We start from the raw sequence: 17,338 nt of genomic DNA, 5'->3' as shown, positions 1-17,338 counted from the left end.
TTCTGGGGTCAAAAGATAGTGGTTGGGGTCCCAGTCTCTGCCACTGACTAAGATCTTGGGCAAGTCACAGCCTTTCTGAGCTTCCTTACTTGTAAAATAAAATGAGAGCTGCACTGCCTGCCTACTTCCCAGATTTTTTAAGAACCAAATGTGACCATATATGTTAAAGTGCTCTATAAAGGTCTTAAAATCAAATGGAAGGTATTATGATTTACCACATATTCTACAGGACTTGCAGCTTCACTGAAAAATTTTAGTTTTGCAACTACATTAGACAACAAGTACCTACATGGAAACACACTGCTGCAAGCAGAGCTGAGAATTTGAACAGAGATTTCTGAACCTCTTCTGTGCCACGCCACTGCCCTTGGGAAGAGGTAGTAGTGGGTATCGAGAGCACTTGGTTGCTAGGATGTCAAAGGCCCTTTGCTCCTGCTGTCAGGGAGATTCCTTGGAGCCAACTTCTAAAACAAGGGAAGTATGGCCCCCAAAGCCTTAAATCACCATCAAAATCAGAAGAAACAAAAACTACAGATCATACTCAATAAACCTTCCCCTTTTCCAAGACAAACCCAATGAAACCATTTAATTTAAAGGCCTTTTATTAGGAACCAGGGGAGTGAGCTGCTTATCCCTCTGTAACAGTCTGGAGCAGGTCATCAGACCCAGGATGGAGAGAGGCTGTCAAAGGTGCTGTGGAGTGCTTTGCTGCACTTGCTTAGGGCCTGGAAGGAAAGGTGGCGGCAATGGAGGTTGGCAGGAACTGGTGTTAGCCAAAACGCCAAGAGCCTGGGGAGAGCCCTCTACCTTCCTTTCAACTCCACTCGAGGCTGGGGCATGCCAGGAGACAGAGAATGTGGCTGGAGAAGGGCAGGATGCAGTAGTGTTGGCTGAACCCCTGGCTTCATTGAGTGCCACTTCACTTGCCTGCCCTCCACTCTTCTTGCCGTTTAGTGATTAGGTATTTGAAGAACTCATACACAGACCATGCGATGGCTGTGGAGGGGATCTGATAAATTACTCTAGCCTGCACCCCTCGGAAGTAGGCGGTCACCCCGCCTACTTGATACACCGTCCGGAAGGCACTAGCCATGCCTGTGATGTGTCCTGTAATGTTTGAGTTCAAAGCCAGGGATTCCTGGGTGTTGAGCAGTGTTTTGCAAACGTCCAGTGGGGTTGTGGCAGCGGCAGCTACAGCTCCTGCACAGGCTCCGGAGAGAACGTGGGAGCTGGGATTGTACCGTCTCTGGGGGTTAAAGTGCTCCTGCAGGAATTCGTAGGTCATGAAGTGAATGGCTTGGAAGGGAACGTTCATGGTTAGCTGGGTGGTGTAGCTGCGGTAAAAGGCTCCGGCCCCTTCGTTTTGCCACACTGCCCGCACACAGTCTGTCACTCGGTGGTATGGTGAGTTGTACATTTGCATCCTCTGCTTGACCACTGGTGGTTCCATCAACCATGAGGAAGGAAAGAGAGACAGCAAGCAACCAGTGGGCGAGTGTCCAGATTCAGTGTCCCAAGTCAACAGGACAGCCAGTGAAATGGAGAGAGAAGAGAGAAGTATGAGCAAGCTGTTAGTTAGCCTGGTAGGTGAAGATTTCCCTGTTTTGAGAATGGGGTCTTGGTAGAAGGTTGGTACAGAGACAAAAATTAATGAACTAATTTCCAGTAGGATTTCTTTAAAACTGGCCAACTTACACATAGAATATATCTATGGTTCAGAGTCTCCAGATTATCCCCTTGAAATAAGTTCCCACTATCTTACCCTTTGCACAACTCCTGAAACAAAAAATGATTCAGTGGTCATAAGCATAATAATGATTATATAGCCCTAATAAACCTAATGCCCAGGTACTAAGAGTACCTAAATCTAAGAAATGATGGTTATTTTCCCAGAGGACAGAAAGAAGTGCTACCAAAAAAGAAAACAAGATTCTTAGCTAATGAGTTCAGCTTTAATTTCCAAACATCTTCCATTCCCCCAATCAAGCAGATAACCTGTCTTGTGCTCAGTAAGTCTTCGGCTTAGCCCTTTCTACCCCTGGCCTTGCCCAGACAGATAAAGAACTGGAACATACACAACACAGTAACTATGCTATGCGCTGCCACCTCTACCCTCCATTTGTTTGGGTGCCTCATTCTCCACTGACACCTCCAAATGAAAAGCCACAAGCCAAGCAGGAGCACAAGGACAGAGATCTGTAATTCATCCTTTCTGCCCTATCTCAACTATCTTCATTCCAACAAGAAAGGCAATGTTTTTAAATCTCAAAATCCATCTTCATTTCTTTGAAGAAAAATGAAATAATCCTGCTAAATTTTCAGGAGAGAGCAAATCCACTACAGAGGGGACTTCCAAGAAGACCCAGGAATAGGCCTTTTCCAGGGAAGCCCCATTCAATTGCAAGGAGTATGCTTCCTGTCCAAGAGCCTCCTCCTAAAATCATGAAGGGGGTGCCCTCTAGTGGCAACACAAAGCAACACGGGGCGGGGGGGATTCCCAGTCAAACTGAGGGTTCTCTGCAAACCAGAAATGAATGAAAAGTCTAGAGATGCAAATGCCCAAAGAGGGAAGGGCTGAGGAATCATTACCTTCTGCTGGATTCATGGCTGCATCATGAAGTAATGTTGCTACACACCCAGCTGCACCTGCAAAGGAAAAAACAACTGCCACACAGAAGGCCAGGAGATGGTGACTGATTCATTGAGAACCCAGAGCAAAGGGGAGTGACTGTGCTCAGCCACAGTGGGGAGAGGGAATGTCAAGGTCAGTCCAAAAGATGGAAATCCACTGCTTGTAAACTCTGGTGGCTAGAAATGATATTTGTTCCTACCAACTTAATGAGGTCACCAATATACAGTCCACTTCTATGACAGGAAGGCCAAGAAGAATCAAGCAGTCCAGACTTTATCAATAAAGAGGGTTCTGAGAACAAGTGCAGCTCATGCCTCAGCTAGGAAACAGACACACTACAGCCAAGAGATGCCAGCACATCAACTGTCCCCAGTGCGGGCTGTACTAAAGGTAAAGGAGGGAGAATGTGAGGGGCAGGTGTCAGATCTGCACCATGGAATCTCACCTTCCATCCTGCTGCTTCTACACATTGCCCAACCTCAGGCTCCAAATTCTAACATCTGTCCATGTAGCCCTTTCCTTCAGTTCCTGAACTACTCTGTCCTTCACCCTCTCCACATTCAATTTGGTTTTCAGACAATCCCGAAAACCCTAGGGTGCTATCCTTTCCTCTACTTCAACACAATCTCCAACCCCGGGTTTCTCCATACAGAATTCCCTTTGTCCCCTCCGCTATTCACTTGTTGAGGCCTTGTGATGTCCTCAATGACACAAACTGCCTCTGGTCAATTGGGATTCTGAAAAGGTGAGGCGAAGAGCTGGGGCTCTGTTAAGTCTCTTCTTTGGGTGGCTGGGTTGCCTTGGATCCTGCCCTGAGGAGCAGGACACCACCCAACTGTCAAGAAGTATACAACAGGGGTAGTTCAGTGTGTGTCTCCACATTATCAGGACATTGGAAGTTGATGCCAAGAGGAAAGAGTCAAGCTGGTAGGTAAGAGACGATACTGTAAACCTTTGTTGAGGTGCCCCAAAGGAGGGATGGGGTTGAAGTGACCCATTGTCTGAATCACGTTTGGAAGTCCCTCCCCTATAATATCTGGCCTACCCCAGCCCAAAGCTTCAGATCCAAACCATGCTGAGACTGGAAAGCACTGACAGTAGCAAAAGCCCAAAAGAGCTGGGAAAATGGGAGAACCAGCACAGGAAGGCTCAATACCATTGGCAATATGGCTATTGCCCCCAGGGTGGATTACATCACTCAATGTCTTTTTTAACTTTTCATAGCAGGCAAAATAGAGGGCGTGGGCAGGCCCTGCGCCTGTTGCTGTGACGTTCAGCCCCCGCATGGGCCTCCACAGGCCCTCCGTTCTTATAATCCTCCAAAGGGCCTCCAACACATTGCGATAGCGGGCGGCTGGGTCAGGCTGTAGGCTCTGCATCCGGGTCTGAAAATATAGCGAGGAGAAGAGCAATGTCAGTGATGCCAACTCTCACCCAACCTCAACCCTCACTCAGGCTTCGGACACCAGGCAGACCTTCTACATGGAGCTGTGCAAACCTGCAGGAGGGACAGCTGGCATCCAGCTTTAGTTCTTTCCAAACCTATATCCTATCTTTCCAAGCCCTGGACCTTTCTTTTTCTAGTCATCTACAATTTTAAGGGTAGAACACCATTAGTCTCTCTGAGAATACTGCCACTAAATAAATGTCCTTGAACTCCAAAATGATTCATAGCCCCAGTAACAAATATCAAGCATATATTTCAGGAGAAGTTGCTTTTGACTCTTAATAAGTAAACTCAGGGTAAGACTTCTTTACAAATGGTTTCCAAATTCAAGTATTTACTGACTGTCTACAACATACTTCAGCTTTATTTCTGAAAACTGATCCTGGGCCTGCTTCCTAACTGCACACTACACAGACTGATGAGATAATGGCTCATCCTTCAATACTTGTTCAGGCTATTTGGCACAGGCAGCTGGATCTGCAAGTTAGAATCTTGGCAGAACTAGCATTTTTAATAGATGCTGTTCTAATTTCCCAGAAAATAAAGTTTTCCCTGAAACTATGAATGTAGGAAGTGTCTAGCTGGAAATGAAACTAATCTCTACAAGTCAAGGGGCTTCCAAATTTCTAATTTTAGCTGACCAGATCTCAAACTGATTTCAGCAAACACAAAAGTCTCAGTAAAGCAAAAGCCTCGGTATCTCTGGATTCAATGATTGGAACAAAAGTGTGTGGTAGACACTTGTATGAAATTCCTGACCAAGTTTTATTGAAATCTGTTTCAATAAAATCTATTTCCCCAAAGAGACTTTCTCTGAAGGGTGCATCTCCTAATGAAGACCTGTCTATTAATCCATTTCAAGGTTAAAACAGCATGGAGAGAATGGTTACTATAAAATCAATGTCCAGTGACTGGCACAGAGTAGACACTCAAAATTTGTGTGCTAAATGAATGAATGAATGAATGAATGAACGAAACTTTTGTTACATAGCTGTGTCTGCACCAGTTCAGAAAGTAACAAGTATGACCATTAGTAAGCAAAATGGGCAACTGATGCCCAAGTACGGCTTAAATTCCTGCTTCATTCCAATCACTGGATTTAGTGTGGATTTAAAAGTTTAGAATGAAGAAGATCTAGGTGGCCACCTAGAATTCACAAGTAAGTAAAGGCTCTTCTCAAAAGCATTAGAGAAAAGAAACTAACCAGATTAACAGGTCCTGGTTAGCCGCAAGCAATCCACATTCCTCTAGAGGTATTTTCTCCTTCTACCAACAAAGAACTGAAAGCTTAAAAGGTTAATCACTGAAGTTCAACCAGAAACACACAGTATCACTTATCACAATTTGGCACATTCTTTTCCATTTCTCAAAAAAAACAAAACAAAACAAACACCACAATATGGATTTCCAGTAAAGGATGTGCTTACCGATCTTTCACATCACCTGAGGGGTATAAAACCCATCAGATGTGAAAGGAAATGAAATAAGCTTCAGTAGCAGAGACTCCAAAAGGAGCCGAGAGGTCACTCTGGTGGGCACTCTTACGCACACTTTAGACAACCCTTTTTAGGTTCTAAAGAATTGGGGTAGCTGGTGGTGGATATCTGAAACTATCAAACTACAACCCAGAACCCATGAATCTCGAAGACAATTGTATAAAAATGTAGCTTATGAGGGGTGACAATGGGATTGGGAAAACCATAAGGACCACACTCCACTTTGTCTAGTTTATGGATGGATGAGAAGAAAAATAGGGGAAGGAAACAAACAAACAAACAGACAAAGGTACCCAGTGTTCTTTTTCACTTCAATTGCTCCTTTTCACTTTAATTATTATTCTTATTATTTGTGTGTGTGTGCTAATGAAGGTGTCAGGGATTGATTTAGGTGATGAATGTACAACTATGTAATGGTACTGTGAACAATCGAATGTACAATTTGTTTTGTATGACTGCGTGGTATGTGAATATATCTCAATAAAATGAAGATAAAAAAATAAAAAAGAAAATAAAAAGAAAATAAAACCCATCAGAGGAGTTGTTTGGAGAGACTATGTGTCTTCGCTGTACAATAAACAAACCAACTGGGTCTAGTTGGTTAGTAATTATGCATTTCCATAGATTTGTTCAAAATTGACAGGAATAGGGAAAACCTGTTCAGAAATTGCCCTCCTCTGCTGGAGTCAATGAACATATTTGGGCAACCAGTCTTGAAAGGTCTGGTCCCAGAGGCCTAGAACCCTTCAAGCTCAAGAGAAAACTGGCGCTATGTAAGTTACTCTGAACATTTTACACACACACCTAAATCTAACTCAGTAATTCCAACTCAGCGAAAATACTTACGAAAACCTGGGCATAAACCACGTGAAATTTTCACAGGAAGTTGAGATCTCTAGGTAAGAATTTATGAGTAGCCTTGAAGAGCTTGATATAAAACCACTGCCCGGCTCTGGAGAAAAGCTAAACTAACCAGCAGGGAGGTAAGTGGTTTGGTGAAAGGCAAGCCATATTTGGATAGGAAATCCTGAGTTTGAGCCCCAGCCTGGCTACATGTGTGGCCTTAGGTATGTTACTGAACCTTTCTGAGCTTCAATGTTGTCATGTGTAACATGAGGCTAAGTATAACTGGTTCATAGGGCTGTTGTGGGGATTAAAACAGATAATGCCTGCAAAAGTCATTGGTAATGTATAAGGTGCAATAAATGTAAGGCTTTGTACTATGTTCAAATATGACTCTCAGAAATCTTAGTTGATAACTTAGAATTCACAAATTATGGTGCTGTTGTCTCTTGATAAGCCATTTCACAAATATGCACGTGAAACTAACTGGTCCCTAACCACTAATAAATCAGGTTTAATTTTCTATTTTTCATTTTAATGTTTCTCTGTGGTGATAATGGTTTATGTTCAGCTCTCAATCTGAAGGTCCCATGTTCAGGGATGGGCTCCACTGTGAAATTCTGCGCCTTAACTCTTGAAATCTGCTTTCGGGAGGCCATTTGGGAGGTCTGGAAGTCAGACTGGGTTCAAAAATCATGATTCTCCTTGTTAAACTATTGACTTGGGCAAGCTACTAAATGTTCTTTAAGCCTCCTTTTTTTCATCTGTAAAAATAATGAAAATGATGTCTACCTCATGAAGTTGTTTTAAAGAGTAAATGAATGAATGTATGCAAGGCACTTCAGCTAGTGTTTGGCACACAAGAAGAACTGACATTTACTGAATACTTAATGTTTTTATTATTGGATGCAAGAAAATCAAATAAGCCAACATTTTCATTTCCTAACCTCTTACCAGTGAATATGTATAGATAATGATATACATTTGGAGTGTAGAAAAGACTTATTTCCCTCTGCCCTTTCCCTCTTTAACTTATGTGAGTACATATTTGCTTCCCCATTACAGGACTAAAAAGTAGCACCTTGGTGACATGTGCAAACTGAGCCTTAAAATAAGCTTCTGTGTTTTTGAAGTCTCCTGAGCATTTTTCTGAGAAGAGTTCTGATGGCTTTAGGTTTTAGAGCCTTATCCCAATAGATAAAGTCTGACACTTGCCTTTGAGGCCTAGAAAAGAAAACGGATTTATCTGGGCTCCTAGCCTCCCTGTTTGACCATGGAAATAGTTGTTTGAATAATTATGACTTAAGCAAGGCTATGCTGACTTCCCACGGACCTTCACACGGGTATCTAAGTCAACTTGACCCTGCTAAGAGGCTGGGGGTGCACAGGTTGTACAGGCTCACACATCAAGAGGCAATGCCAGCTTTCATTTGCAAACACTGCTGGGGATGCCCTTTTAGGCTCCAACACAGATACATGCCTCCATCCTGAGGTATGTTACTGAACCTTTCTGAGCTTCAATGTTGTCATGTGTAACATGAGGCTAAGTATAACTGATTCTGATACTTAGAATTAGTAGGGTTGAGCTCCTCTTCCTCTCCACCATCCTTTTACGGTAAAAGAGGAGAATAGCTGCCAGTAACAAGTGAAGGGATTTGAATTTTACTTTCATGTCTGTACAACAGAGTTTAACATACTTTCTGACACTAAATCCTACTGGTCTAACCCAGTTTTTCCTTCCAGTCATTTAAGTCTCTTCATTAATAGCAAATGAAAATGATTCTTTTAAAATAAGCTTTTGTGTTTTTGAAGACTCCTGAGCATTTTTCCTCCAGATCATATAATGATTTCCTTAATGTAGGGCTTTAAGGCATGACTGTAACGTAAGGAGACTAATTTTTAAAAAAAGAGAAATTCCAAAGCTTATGTAAATAAATAAGAACTGTCCTTCAAAATGGTTACCTTGGAAGGCTAGAACTGACTATTCCAGCAATGCTGTGGTTATTCAAAACTTTTCTGAACTCCTCTTTCAGAAGGATTACTTCTGGGGTTTACGGCTTCAGGAGTAAATCAGTTTCCTTGCTTTCCCACTCTACCTTAGCTTTGACCCTTTGTCATCCAACCTTATTTGCCAGTTTTGATTCTGAATGGTCCCAGTTAATAAAAAAATTAATTCAATTTTGTCACAGGACAAAGACTTGCCCTCATTAAGGATACATACGCAAATATTCTAGAGACATTTCTAACAGAAGAATTTACAAAATGTTTACAGTGACTGCATTATGTAGACTCCTAAAGTAACTACAGTAAAGAGGACAGTGCTTAAATTGACAAGCTGCAGTAATATTTCTAAATCATTATATTACATTGCATTTTTTTGAGCCATTGAATAATTCTCATTGCTTTCCCTGATCTGTTTTTCATTTGATATCCCTCCTGAAATACAGCACCTAAGACCCTGCACCCTACTCACAGTCTAAGTATAGTGAGGTTAATTTGCAGTTAGATCATACTAACTTTTGGGTATATAGCATTATTAACTCACAGCCATTTAACCTAGAATCTATTACAAAAACATCTGAATCTTTGTCTTATCCACTGCTGGAGCAATAACCATCCTCTTACTGCTCCCTCATGGATTTTACTGTTATTTCTATTTCTCCCAATTGACAAGGACATTTAAAATTCTAATGCATTTTTAGCTAAGTGCATTCACCATGTTTTCAGTGGTTCTGTTAGGAGTTTACCTTGCAATGTGCTAGAAGGTGCCCATGTGCCAATTCAATGTCATTCAGAGAGCTTAATGAGCACTTTTCCCATTTCCTCATCTATATTACCAATGAAAACATGAAACAGTACTGGAACCAGGGGGAAGCAGAAGAGATCTACTTGCATTTCCCAAGTTGATGCTCTCCTTCCTTTGAATATATAACATTTTCCTAAGTTGAAAGGAAAACACACATCAAAGAATTGCTAGGAGAGTGTCTGTTATCCTTAACATGCAAAGGAGGCACCAACCTCTACCATTATATTATTTCAAGAGTCCCCTTGTATTTACTTCTCAATTAGTCCTTACCTTTAGTGCCTGGTACCTTTGCTGATGCGTTAGAATAAAAACTGTAAAGAACAAGAATCTGTTTCCCTCTTTACCCAGCTTTCTTCAGAAGGACCTGACTTCCGTACCCATTAGTCATCATGTTTAGTTCTAGATGGAATTAGTTTTACTTTCACATGAATCATACCCTCACGGTGATCCCATTCCACTTTTTTCACACTTACAGCTACTTTCCAGTACCCTCACACTTCCCTTCTAGGCAACTTTTCCCTTTTTGTCAACTGCAGGTGGTCAGAGCAACTACAGTATTAATTCCATTTCTCTTGTTTGGGAGCTGATGTACTTACTCCCTGTACACATACAGTCCTAATCCCAGCTCAATTTTCATTTTCAGGAAATAGGTGGGGTACCATGCTCTCTGCACAGAGAAAACGAAACCTTTTTCTGAACCCGGTATTTCCCACATTATCTCCAGTCTGGAACTCTGAATTCTAACTGCTCAATGACTTCCACTCACTCTGAGTTCTGGTTTAAAATGTAAATTCTTTATCAGGCTTAGAGATCCCAAATTCCGGTTCCTGCCCCACTCTCTTTTAATGAAAGACACAGCAAGGAGCTCGTAAAAGCATTCGCGCAGAGAACATCTGATTCAAGCCTCCGGTTGACTTCACCTTCATCGAGTTAGTAGCACTTACCTGTGCTTCGGGATACCCTATCCCACCCTATTCCTGCTTAGTCCCAGCTGGGATCCAGGGTTTTGGCTGACAGATTTTCGATCCAGGGTCCCGATTCAGATCTCACTGCCGGTTAGAAATGGGTCCTGGTTCCTGACTGGGATCAACTCCCAGCCGGGACCTTGCTTGCATGGAGAATCGGTCGAATCGTGTGGTGGTGTCAGGAACCAGGAAGGAACCCATGTCAGCTCCGGCTCCCAGCCGGGATCCTGGCTCTGGACAGAACCCGGGGGTCGGGTCAGCCCCAGGTCGGGTTCGGAGCCCGGTCCAGGTCTCACCTTGACGCAATCGATGGGGTACATCACGCAGTGCTCCAGGATCCCTGCCACGGCGCCGGCCACCATGTGCGTGGTGACAGTAGCTCCAGCGGGCAGCGCCTCGTAGTCCGGGCCGGAATCTGGATCCTGCCGTACAGGGGGCCTACAGGCCCCGGCCTCCCCGCCGCCGGCCCCCCGGCCCACGCCCCGCTGCAGCCACCCGTCCAGCAGCGCCGACTCCCCGGGGCTCCGCCCCGGACCGGGCGCCGGCCCCCCCGCCACACCTCCGGCTCCCCGCCCTTCCAATTCCATCCACCCAGGCCAGCTGCGGCGCCCACCCTGGCCGCCGCCGCCGCCGCCGCCCCCCGGCCCCGTCGCGTCGGCCTCAGGTGCGGCGCAGAGAGTCCGGGCCTCCGGCTCCCGCTTGGCCCCGCGGACACGCCCCTCAGCCAACCATTGGCCCAGCCGCCAAGTTATCCCCACCCCTTTCTCTACGTAGGAAAAATGCGTCCGTGGCATTAGTGAAGTTGCCCGTCATTCCTCCCCCCTGAGGCGTTGCTACCGTTTACATCCCACCCTTTCCCCTTTGATCTTGGAAGCTTCTTGTTTATTGGCCACTAATTGGCCGATATCTAAGATCAACCCGCCTCCGACTTTTCTGGAGGCGGGAGAAATTTAAGGACTGGCATTGATAGGCTAAACCACCCTGTACGCTTTGGCCGCGGCCATTGGTCCGCATCACGTTGGTATCCGATTGGCTACAGAGAGGAAAGAGCACAGGGGCGAAGAGGCCGGGTTTGGGGACCTTTTTGGCGCCTGTGGAGCTGCGGGCGCTGCGGGCGCTGCGGGCGGGATCGAGCGTGGGGTGGTGCTAGGCCTTCAAGGTCAAACCGCCGACTGATACCGTTAGGACCCGCGCGCGAGCGGGTCCCGGGGCTCGCGGCTCGCGGTCGGGAGGCCGGGGTCCCGGGAGCTCTGTTTCCGCGGGATCTCGTGGCTGTCGAGAAATGGAGCCGGCCTGGGCATCCCGAGTCAGTCGGAGAGCTGTTGCGACTTGAGGGCGGAGGTCCGCTTCACCGCCATGGAGGATCGCGGCAGCGGGTTACAGACTCTGCTCAGATCTGGAGTGTTGGCCTCTGAGGCCCCGGGCGGAATCCTGAGGACCCGGTGCTTCTCAAGACCCGAGCGCCAGCTCTGAGCCTTGCACCTGAAGTCCCTCAGTAAACCCCGAAGATGTCGAATGAATGAGCTCTCCCGACCCCGGCATTCGCTGGGGCCTGCGCCAGCCGGAGTGCCGGAGGCGGGGGAACGGGATTTCGAAATGGGGCGGGATGATTCAGAGATGACGACAGGTGGAAAGGCCGGACTGGAGGCAGCTTCCCAGACAGCAGGGACAGTATGACAGCTTGTCCTGAGTCTGAAACATCAGGATCTTGTCCCTGAGCTGACTTACCGATGAACCCCACTGTCTATTAATGATTGTCTTTTGTGATAAGACCCGTCCCTCCCGGTCGCATAGGCTGGAGTTTGATATGTTTGAGAACAGTGCCAGCAAATCCCAGCCTTCAGGGCTACCTTCTGGGTTGTGACGTTCCACGGGTTCCGCACTGCACGGATGCCCCCGAGCAATGCTTTAGGTTCAGCTTCGGTGAGGAGCGGAGGCGCTTTTTCCCACTCCGGAGGTCCAGCTTCTTTAGTCTCCTTTCACTGGAGCGTATTTGCATAAGCCTCCGGTTTCCAGCTCTGCTACCTAGTTACTGAGATGATGATGCAATTTTGAACTTTCCTATCTGTTTCATAGAAAAGGAAGAGGTTTTCCTTTTTTTTTTCCTCTCTAAAGCTTTGCACTTCTCTGGGCTCTCGTTCTATTTTTTACTCACCCATTCTCTTCCTCTTCAGAAGTGATTATTAACTCTTGGGTCTTGACCTTTTGGAAAATAATGAAGCTACAAACCCTCCTCCCCTCCACTCTCCATGCACATGCAAATTTTGCATAGAATTTCTGAGTTTGCAGAGTCCCCGAAGGTGATTCCTGGACCCCCTAAGGGTCCATTAATCTCAGTTTAAGAACCTCTGCTCTACCTCATTTCCCTTGAGAAGTGAACGAATAGGTCTCACAAAAAGAAACTCATTCAAAATCTTGCTAGAGAACTAATTCCCTTTACTGCCAAATTACTCCAGCAATGACCTATATCTGCTATCACATTTCCCTCTTTTAACTCCCACTTTTTTTTCTCCTTTTTTCAATTGTCACAAATGAAAGTTCCAAATCCAAAAGTCTTTTGCTTATTCCCACTTTTCTTGACTGAGAGATATTACTTGTGCCCATTGACCCATCCTCACTGAAACGTTTTCCTGGCTTCAGGAATCATTTTATTCTATTCAATGTTTCAGACTTCTCAGTCTCCTACATTTCTCTAGCCACTGTGGTGGACATTCCTAAAGGTTTAGGGCTTCTCCTGGTCATCTTTGTTACCTTGGCAAATGTTGCCACTCCGAATTTGCTTTCCTCATTGGAGCCCCAATTCTATTTCCCAGGTTTCCTTCATTTGGTAAAGATTTGTTGTTGAGTACCAACTCCGTGCCTGGCACTGAACTAGAAACAGGATATAACACAGATACAACCCGTTCTTTTGTGGAACTTACTTTTTAGGGTGGGAAGATAAACAAAACAAATAAGAAAAAATTCAGATAACTCTAGATGTTAGGCTGATAATTGGAATAGGATGTTTGATAAAGTGTGAGTGAAGGCCTCTTTGAAGAGATGACACTTTTGGGGAGTTCTGAATGACAGGCAAGAGCCAGTCACGACAGACCTGCAAAACAGTAACGGAGCAGAAGAAACAATAAGTATGAAAATGTAAGGTACGAACAAGGTCAGAGAGAAGGCCAGTGTGACTGGAACATGGTGAGCAAGGTGGGAGTGATACAAGATAAGAATTGGAAAGAAAGGCAGGGGATGAAAATTCACCCGAGTTTCTGACTCAGCATGTTCATTCCAAACTCAGTCTTTCCACTTCCCACCACAACCAAGTCGTCCAAAGTTTTCCTTTTCTACTATTTGCAGAATCAACCAGACACTAAAGCCAGACTTCACTACCCCCTCCTTCCAATCTCCCAGTATATGTCATTAATTATTTCTGAAATGCTTCTTTTGTTCATGCTCTCCTTTTCCTTCCCATTGATATCCTTTTACAGAATCTGATCACTTTTCTTCTATATTATTGTAACAACCCCTTGAAAGGCCTCTCTACCTCCAATGTCCCCTGGCTTTACCAATATTTTCACTCCTCTCCTTCCAGGTACATAGTAAGATTGTTCTTTCAAAGTTCTTGAAGTTAGACATGGCCATGGGACTTGCTTTGACCAACGAAATGTGAGAGATACATGAGAAAGTCACATGTTTCCTTTCCCATCACAATGACAGATGGTAGAGGCTCCATCAGCCTGGGATCCTGAATGAGGAAGACATGAAGCAGAATCCCCTACATGCCATTCCATTTGTTCTTATTGCCACCAGACGGACTTACAGCATTGAGTGAGGAATAAACCTTGGTTTTTTTGAGACATGGAAATTTTAGGGTTATTCCATACCACATCTTAATCAAGCTCAGTGCTTCTCAAACTTTAATGTACATATTAATCACCTGGAGAAGTTATTAAAGATGTAGATTCTAATTCTGTAGGCCTGGGGTGTGGCCCGAGATTCTGCATTTCTGACATGTTTCCAGGTGATGTTGATGCTGCCAGACCCTGGACCACAAGTAGCAAGGACCTAATCCATCCTGTCTGATACACTCCCCTTAACATATCCACATACCCCAAAACATTCTCTCCTGCCTAGCACCATCATTTAAATCTTTTAAGGAACAAATTAACAAGCAAACTTCCTTGGTGATACTCTTTATAAATCCTCAATAGCTTCCTGTACCTACAACTCCTACACTGTAGAGTCTTTCTTGTATTCCCAGAACAACTTTTCCTCTTCTCCCTTCTACCTTTCTTTTCTACATCTTTGTTCATGCTTCTGGCAAAGAACACTAGTTGTATCAATATCAAATCTCACTTCCTTTAGTAATAGAAACCTCACGTTTTATCTTGGGCATATGGCTTCTGAACTAAAATCCATAATTTCCCCATATTCCCCTGCAACTAATTTTGGCTGTGTGACTAAGTTCTAGCTAGTGGGATATGAGTGGAAGTGATATGCGAAACATCTTCTTCTTTCTCGTTTTCTTCCTTTATGACAGCTGGAATATAGACCTAGAAGACGTCAACTCTTTTTGGCCACGATGACAAGGGCTATACCTTACTGGGTAGCAGAGCAAAAGATAGAAGAAAAACTTGTCTTTCATACCATGGAGCTGCCTTATGACCTCTGGACTATTCTTGCTCCGCTGGTCCCTGAGAGAGCTTGTTTAAGCTATTGTTATTACGTGGAATTTTTGTTACAGCAGCTGAATTTATATCTTAACCAACACATTCTCTTCTCTAGAATGCCTTTTTCCTTTTGTTCTTATCAAAATTTTATTCTTGAAGGTCCAACCAGGTCCCACTACTCCCTCCAGCTTACCATACCCTCTTTCTCTGAACTGCCATTATACATGTCTTGGCAAGAGGTATGAGTATAGTATAAAATGAAATTGAGGCAGGATGGGGTTAAAGTTGTCAAGAATAAGGCCTATCTCAAGAGGTACCAAGTGAAATTTAGAAGACTAGAGGGTAAAACCGATTACTATGCTTGGAAACGTTTGGTAATTTGGGATAAAAATAAGTACAACACACCCAAATACAGGATGAGAGTTTGTGTAACTAACAGGGATATCATCTGTCAGATTGCTTATGCCCGTATAGAAGGGGATATGATAGTCTGCACAGCTTATGCTCACAAACTCCCAAAGTATGGTGTGAAGGTTTGTCTGACAAAATTATGCTGCAGCATATTGTACTGGCATGCTGCTGGCCCGCAGGCTTCTCAACAGGTTTGGCATGGACAAGATCTATGAAGGCCAAGTAGAGGTAACAGGAGATGAATACAATGTGGAAAGTATTGATGGTCAACCTGGTGCCTTCACCTGCTATTTGGATGCGGGGCTTGCCAGAACTACCACTGGAAATAAAGTTTTTGGAGCTCTGAAGGGAGCTGTGGGTGGAGGCTTGTCTATTCCTCACAGTACCAAATGGTTTCCTGGTGATGATTCAGAACGCAAGGAATTCAATGCAAAAGTACATCGGAAGCACATCATGGGTCAGAACATTGTAGATTATATGCATTACCTAATGGAGGAAGATGAAGATGCTTACAAGAAACAATTCTCTCAGTACATAAAGAACAACGTAACTCCAGACATGATGGAGGAAATGTACAAGAAAGTCCATGCTGTTATACGAGAGAATCCAGTCTATGAGAAAAAGCCTAAGAAAGAAGTTTAAAAGAAGAGGTGGAACCGTCCCAAAATGTCTCTTGCCCAAAAGAAAGATCAGGTAGCTCAGAAGAAGGCTAGTTTCCTCAGAGCTCAGGAGCAGGCTGCTGACAGCTAAACCAAGCTGCAATTTTTTAGGAAGATTTTTCAGATGAAAACAATAAATTTACCAGCCTGCTATTTCTGTGTTATGCTCTTATTGTTATGAAACTGTAGGAAATACCTTGAAGTATAAGAGTTTGGCAGTTATTTTCTCCAAGAAATAAGTATAACTTTTCCAGAAAAGGTTTATCTGTATATTTACTCCAACAAAGATCACATCTTCTTGAGCCTCTCTTCTCCCTGACAAGAGTTATGTGCAGCTCTTCCTAAAAAGTCTGGCAAGCAACAGATCACCCATCAATAGTAAAATAATTCATCCATCCATTTATTGTAACCAGATGATTAATGGGAAGAAAAAGTACCTTCAGAGTACACAGTCTTAGAACTGGTGTTAATCCATGACTTTAATTTTTCATGAGAAAACTATCCAATGAAGGACTCACAACTTTAACACTCACTTTAGCCAGGTGAAAACTTTCAGCAGAAAATAACGGGTCTTTTCTATAAAAAGAGGTGTTTAATTTTATAGAGACATTGAAAGAAACATGCCGAATCTGTATATATATATTTGAAAATAACATAAAAGGGGACAAGTATTAACCCTATATCAAAGTTTACATGGAAAAAAATAGATGAATAAATTACATGCGTCTTAAAAAATAGCCCTTTGGCCAACAGGAAATACCGTTTGGAAATGGAAAATTATTACTAGAAAGTCTTGCCTTCCCACATAGTTTTAAGTTCAGGATATATGGGTCTGGATTGGGTCTTAAGATGACAGCTTTGAAGGGCTCACTATGCTGGTTGATTCTAAAATGGACTCAATTTAGGATGAATACATGAAAAGTCACCCAGTTTTGGCTAATGTCGGTATTACATATTGTCACCTAGAACACTTCTGAGGGTCAGTTAAAGAGCCACTTAAGGAAACATTCTGAAACCATAGTACCTGATGTCTAAATGAGGTTTAAAATGTGTGTGTAAGTCTATAGTACAACAAACCATGCTATTAACCCAACATCTGTTTTATGAAAGTAAGTTTACCTGCTTTGCAGTCTTAATTTCTGTTAATGTGCAAAGTTTGCCATGCTAAGACATTAGTATATTTATAAATTTTCTTTTTAAAACAGCAGCTTCAGTGCAAAAAATGTTTTCAGCAATGGTATTCTGACTAACAAAAATCTACAAATTGCACTCACTGTTGATGTCTATGGAATGAGATTTTTCACAGCACAATTTATTTTTTTCAGGCTTTAGTCAAAATAGTTGTACAGTGAATGCACTGGGAAATGTAACAGCTTCTAAAAGGGCAGGACAAATCTTTTGGTCCTGTTGATACTGTATTTCCT

General features: G+C 43.6%; 1 protein-coding gene and 1 pseudogene across 5 annotated transcripts; one reads left to right on the top strand and one right to left on the bottom strand.

The window, feature by feature from the left end:
• Nucleotides 1-584: 584 nt before the first annotated feature.
• SLC25A28 (solute carrier family 25 member 28) lies at nucleotides 585-10,791 on the bottom strand. 5 transcript variants are annotated; one of them, XM_037804950.1, is made up of 5 exons: nucleotides 10,486-10,791; nucleotides 9,166-9,246; nucleotides 3,789-4,017; nucleotides 2,590-2,646; nucleotides 585-1,437 (listed from the first exon to the last, which is right to left on the bottom strand). In XM_037804950.1, exons 1-5 carry the CDS (start codon nucleotides 10,774-10,776, stop codon nucleotides 920-922), a joined length of 1,176 nt encoding a protein of 391 aa, XP_037660878.1. In that variant the 5' UTR covers nucleotides 10,777-10,791; the 3' UTR covers nucleotides 585-919. The 5 variants fall into 5 exon arrangements, with proteins under 5 accessions (XP_037660878.1, XP_037660879.1, XP_037660881.1 ...); XM_037804951.1 differs by lacking the exon at nucleotides 9,166-9,246; XM_037804953.1 differs by lacking the exon at nucleotides 9,166-9,246 and having other exon boundaries at nucleotides 10,169-10,623.
• Nucleotides 10,792-15,186: 4,395 nt separating this feature from the next.
• LOC119510608 lies at nucleotides 15,187-16,005 on the top strand (annotated as a pseudogene).
• The last annotated feature ends 1,333 nt before the right edge of the window (nucleotides 16,006-17,338 follow it).

Source organism: Choloepus didactylus, chromosome 15 (genome assembly GCF_015220235.1).
Source record: "Choloepus didactylus isolate mChoDid1 chromosome 15, mChoDid1.pri, whole genome shotgun sequence".
In the NCBI taxonomy this organism is placed as follows: domain Eukaryota; kingdom Metazoa; phylum Chordata; class Mammalia; order Pilosa; family Megalonychidae; genus Choloepus; species Choloepus didactylus.
Note: the sequence above shows the minus strand (reverse complement) of the source record. Positions and strands in the feature narration are given on the sequence as shown.

Bases quoted from the DNA above. Each gene is read 5' to 3' on its own strand.
- SLC25A28 (XM_037804950.1), bottom strand. From the start codon at position 10,776: ATGGAATTGGAAGGGCGGGGAGCCGGAGGTGTGGCGGGGGGGCCGGCG. The intron at 4,018-9,165 runs GTAAACTCCTAA...CTATATTTTCAG, and splicing joins ACCTTCTAGCACATTGCAAG to ACCCGGATGCAGAGCCTACA. The intron at 2,647-3,788 runs GTATTGAGCCTT...TTTCCTTTGCAG, and splicing joins CAATAGCCATATTGCCAATG to GTGCAGCTGGGTGTGTAGCA.